Raw genomic sequence first — 3,592 nt, 5'->3', positions numbered from 1 at the left:
TCCACAACATCTACCACCGGATGTGGCGCTGGTGAGTGAGTACGTTCCTTACTTCTTGAAGGTGTTGCTACAAAAGAATTTAAGTAATTTCGGTGTATGTGTTTATTCATATTTTGAATGGTTTGATCAGGGTTGCCTTTGTCCTTTATCCTATTTTAATACTAATTAATAAAAATAATTGTATGCATCGCAGGGATGCAAAAATCTCCTTCATCAGGAAAAAGGAAAAGAACTTAATGAAGTGACGGACACGTGACCAATCTACATCGTGCACGTCATGCCATTTCAAAAAATATGATATAGATAGTTCAGATATAATGTGTCACAAAATTTCAACTCAAAATTTATAGACATCGCGTGGGAAGGTGGTCGAAGCCATACGCGCTAGAAATTTCCCGAATCAAGAAAACTTGGCCCTGGAAAAAACAGATTTCGAGCTGCTTTGACTAGCGCCATGCCGTTTCACCGAACACGTATTACCGGCAACAGCTTCCAAACAACTACTCCTACATCAGCTAGCTATTCTGCCTATAAATTGGGCCGCCCCCCACGTACCACTCACCAAGGCACCCAGACGAGATGAAGATCTCCATGGCAGCAGCCGCTCCCCTCCTCCTGGCCCTCGCAGCCACGGCCGGCGCGGTCACGTTCGACGTGACGAACGAGGCGGCGAGCACGGCCGGCGGTCAGCGATTCGACCGGGAGTACGGCGCCGCCTACGCCAAGCAAGTGCTCTCCGATGCTTCCTCGTTCACCTGGGGCATCTTCAACCAGCCGGACCCCTCCGACCGCAGGCCCGCCGATGGCGACACCGTGACCCTCGCCGTCCGCGACACGGACGGCATCGCCTCCACCAGCGGCAGCACCATCCAGCTCAGCGCCCGCTCCGTTGGCGGTATTACCGGCGACAACCTCAAGGAGCAGGTGGACGGGGTGCTGTACCACGAGGTGGCGCACGTGTGGCAGTGGGGGCTGCAGGAGTACGGCGCGCACTCGGGGATCTTTGAGGGTATCGCGGACTACGTGCGGCTCAAGGCCGGGTACGTAGCGGCGAACTGGGTGAAGGAGGGGGGCGGCGACCGGTGGGATCAGGGGTACGACGTGACGGCCAGGTTCCTGGACTACTGCGACTCGCTCAAGGCCGGGTTCGTGGCGGAGATGAACGGCAAGCTCAAGGACGGCTACAGCGACGACTACTTCGTGCAGATACTGGGGAAGAGCGTGGACCAGCTGTGGAACGACTACAAGGCCAAGTACCCCCAGCCCCAGGGCTGATCCGGTCTACGTCTACGTAGTACGTACTGATACAGCATACTTGTATTACTATACAGTTGATGTACTGCCTGAATGGAATAAATCAACGTTGGCACAGTGTGTTTGTTAACGAACTGTGGAGCCAAATGGTGTCAGAGAGAAGAGTTCATGTATATGTTGCAGGGAAAATATCAGGTGATACGGGAGCTTAGGTCCTCCCATGATACGAGCTACCACGAGCTGTTGGATCTGAGATCCAAGGGTTTAAAGCCTTGGATTCCTGAGATTCGTGCCATACTTTTTGATTATTGGCAAAGTTTATCGTGTTTCAATGAATTAGATGATTTTTCCTGTGTTGCAACGAGGGTATACATAAGATTCAACATCAATCATGTTTAACATATACTTAACAGCCATGTACATGTACATTAGGCGGTATTTTTTTAGTCGATTTACCGTTAAATAATTCCTCTTCCACCAACCTCCCTCTCTATCTCTATCTAAAAAACAAACACTTGATTAATTTTGAATAAATAAATCCAGTGTATAGAAGGCCTTGATCTTGCTCTTCACTGGACTGTCTTACCCATTGTCATTGAGCTGGACTATGCTCGGGCAGTATCGATGTTAAAGGCGAGTCCTGGGGACCGCTCAAGATACAGGACATTTGTGCGAGACATCCAGTTACTCATGTTAGAGGACCGACAGGAGATTTCGATTACGCATATTAGGCGCACTCAAAATAAAGTTAGTCATAGCCTCGCAGCCTATGGGCGTAGTATACCCCGTACTGCCATTTGGTTTGGTACGGGCACAGACGAAATTGTAAATTTGTGTATAGCTGAAAGGCCGCCTTGAGTAATGAAATCTCCCTATTTTCCGCAAAAAAAATCCAGTGTATAGTGGGAATAGAGGGGAAGGATGGACCCGTGTGTGAGTTATAGCGAGTCGATTTTCCTTTGGTTTTCTTGGCATGCTAAGCATGGAATGGAGGCGGACGAAGGTTGAGCGAAATGAAAATGTTATGTCTTTGTTAGGTAGTGTAGATAGATTACATGGTATTTCATTTTTTTCCTAGTTTTTTAAAAAATGTATCTTAATGTTTCATTGTGTATCAACAATCTACTTAAAAATAAATGCACTCTTAGTTGCTTGTACATTGCAAAAATTTATGCTAGAAACTAGAAAAACGACCCGATGAAACATGATTTAACACTATGAAACAAAACATTTTCTGTTATAGGCTAAAAATCATGGCACAAATTTCTCATGTTGGCGGGCGATGGATTCTTGCACGGAATAGTAGAATATCATTTCTCATGTTGCATTCACAACCTATTTTTGAAAAATCAATTCATTAGTCCGGCATGTGTACATGGCCCTTGTCTGTCATAAACTTCTTTCTCCACTAACATGCGAACCAACTTTCTAACAGTGAAAAACCCAGTCAAGATTAAGATGAATGTCGTATCGAGATGTTATGTACCGTCAAAAATGAAGTTCATTGAAAGACAACATTATTACAATTATGTGATAAAAATAAAATATCCACTAAAAAATGGTGTTGTTGTCTTTGGTTGAGTTGAGCCTACATTTATTACCTAGAAATTCTCCACATATATGGATAGAGGATTTATAGCACGCACAGATGGGGCATGTAGGTTCTTGGCTGCAGGATTGCGTCAAAAGATTCAGAAACTTGCAAATGTGTTCAGAGCTTAATTACTCCATGCATGCAGCTTTTGGCACAGACTGCATGGCCCACACACCCCACCTCGCATGTTTTTTATTTTGACTTGTAAATTTGACTATATTATATATGTTGAATCAAAAGTCCAATTTATATTTCGTTTGTATATTCGTGTTTTTTGTGATGAGGGCTTTGAAATAAGACCACTATTGAATATGTTTTGACTGGTTTGAAAAACTTCACCGAGTTTCAACTACTAAAACTTGATAGGAACAAATGATATCTTCCCTGCATCTCACATGATTAGTACAAATAAACCAGTCTTTATGATATACATGAATAACATAATGTAACTTCGCAATGGCATGTCAGTTGTCTCACAAAATTTCTTTGACCCTCCAATATCACAAAAGCAACTCCATGTACAAAAATACATTTCAATGCAGTCAAAGAATGCTTTGTGTATTGTATCAACGCATACATCATATGTTTCTTTCATGTATGATGCAATATCATTTGCACATTGTTGATCCAAAATGTTAATTACTTTATCCTTCATATCCCACATATAAGTTCAGCAACCCTGATGCATCGGCACAACCAGGGGCGGAGACAGGGGGTGCGAGCAGGGGTCAGACACCCCCCATC

General features: G+C 44.2%; 1 protein-coding gene across 1 annotated transcript; it reads left to right on the top strand.

Moving 5' to 3' along the window:
• Window positions 1-388: 388 nt before the first annotated feature.
• LOC123120870 (uncharacterized) lies at window positions 389-1,538 on the top strand. The gene has a single exon (XM_044540875.1). The coding sequence runs from the start codon at window positions 580-582 to the stop codon at window positions 1,273-1,275; it is 696 nt and encodes a 231-aa protein (XP_044396810.1). The 5' UTR covers window positions 389-579; the 3' UTR covers window positions 1,276-1,538.
• Window positions 1,539-3,592: the final 2,054 nt, after the last annotated feature.

The sequence above is a fragment of the Triticum aestivum genome, chromosome 1A (genome assembly GCF_018294505.1).
Source record: "Triticum aestivum cultivar Chinese Spring chromosome 1A, IWGSC CS RefSeq v2.1, whole genome shotgun sequence".
Taxonomy (NCBI): Eukaryota; Viridiplantae; Streptophyta; class Magnoliopsida; order Poales; family Poaceae; genus Triticum; species Triticum aestivum.
This window is presented reverse-complemented; position numbering and strand designations above follow the sequence as displayed.

Excerpts from the sequence above, each read along its gene's own strand:
- LOC123120870 (XM_044540875.1), top strand. The coding sequence starts at position 580 with ATGAAGATCTCCATGGCAGCAGCCGCTCCCCTCCTCCTGGCCCTCGCA.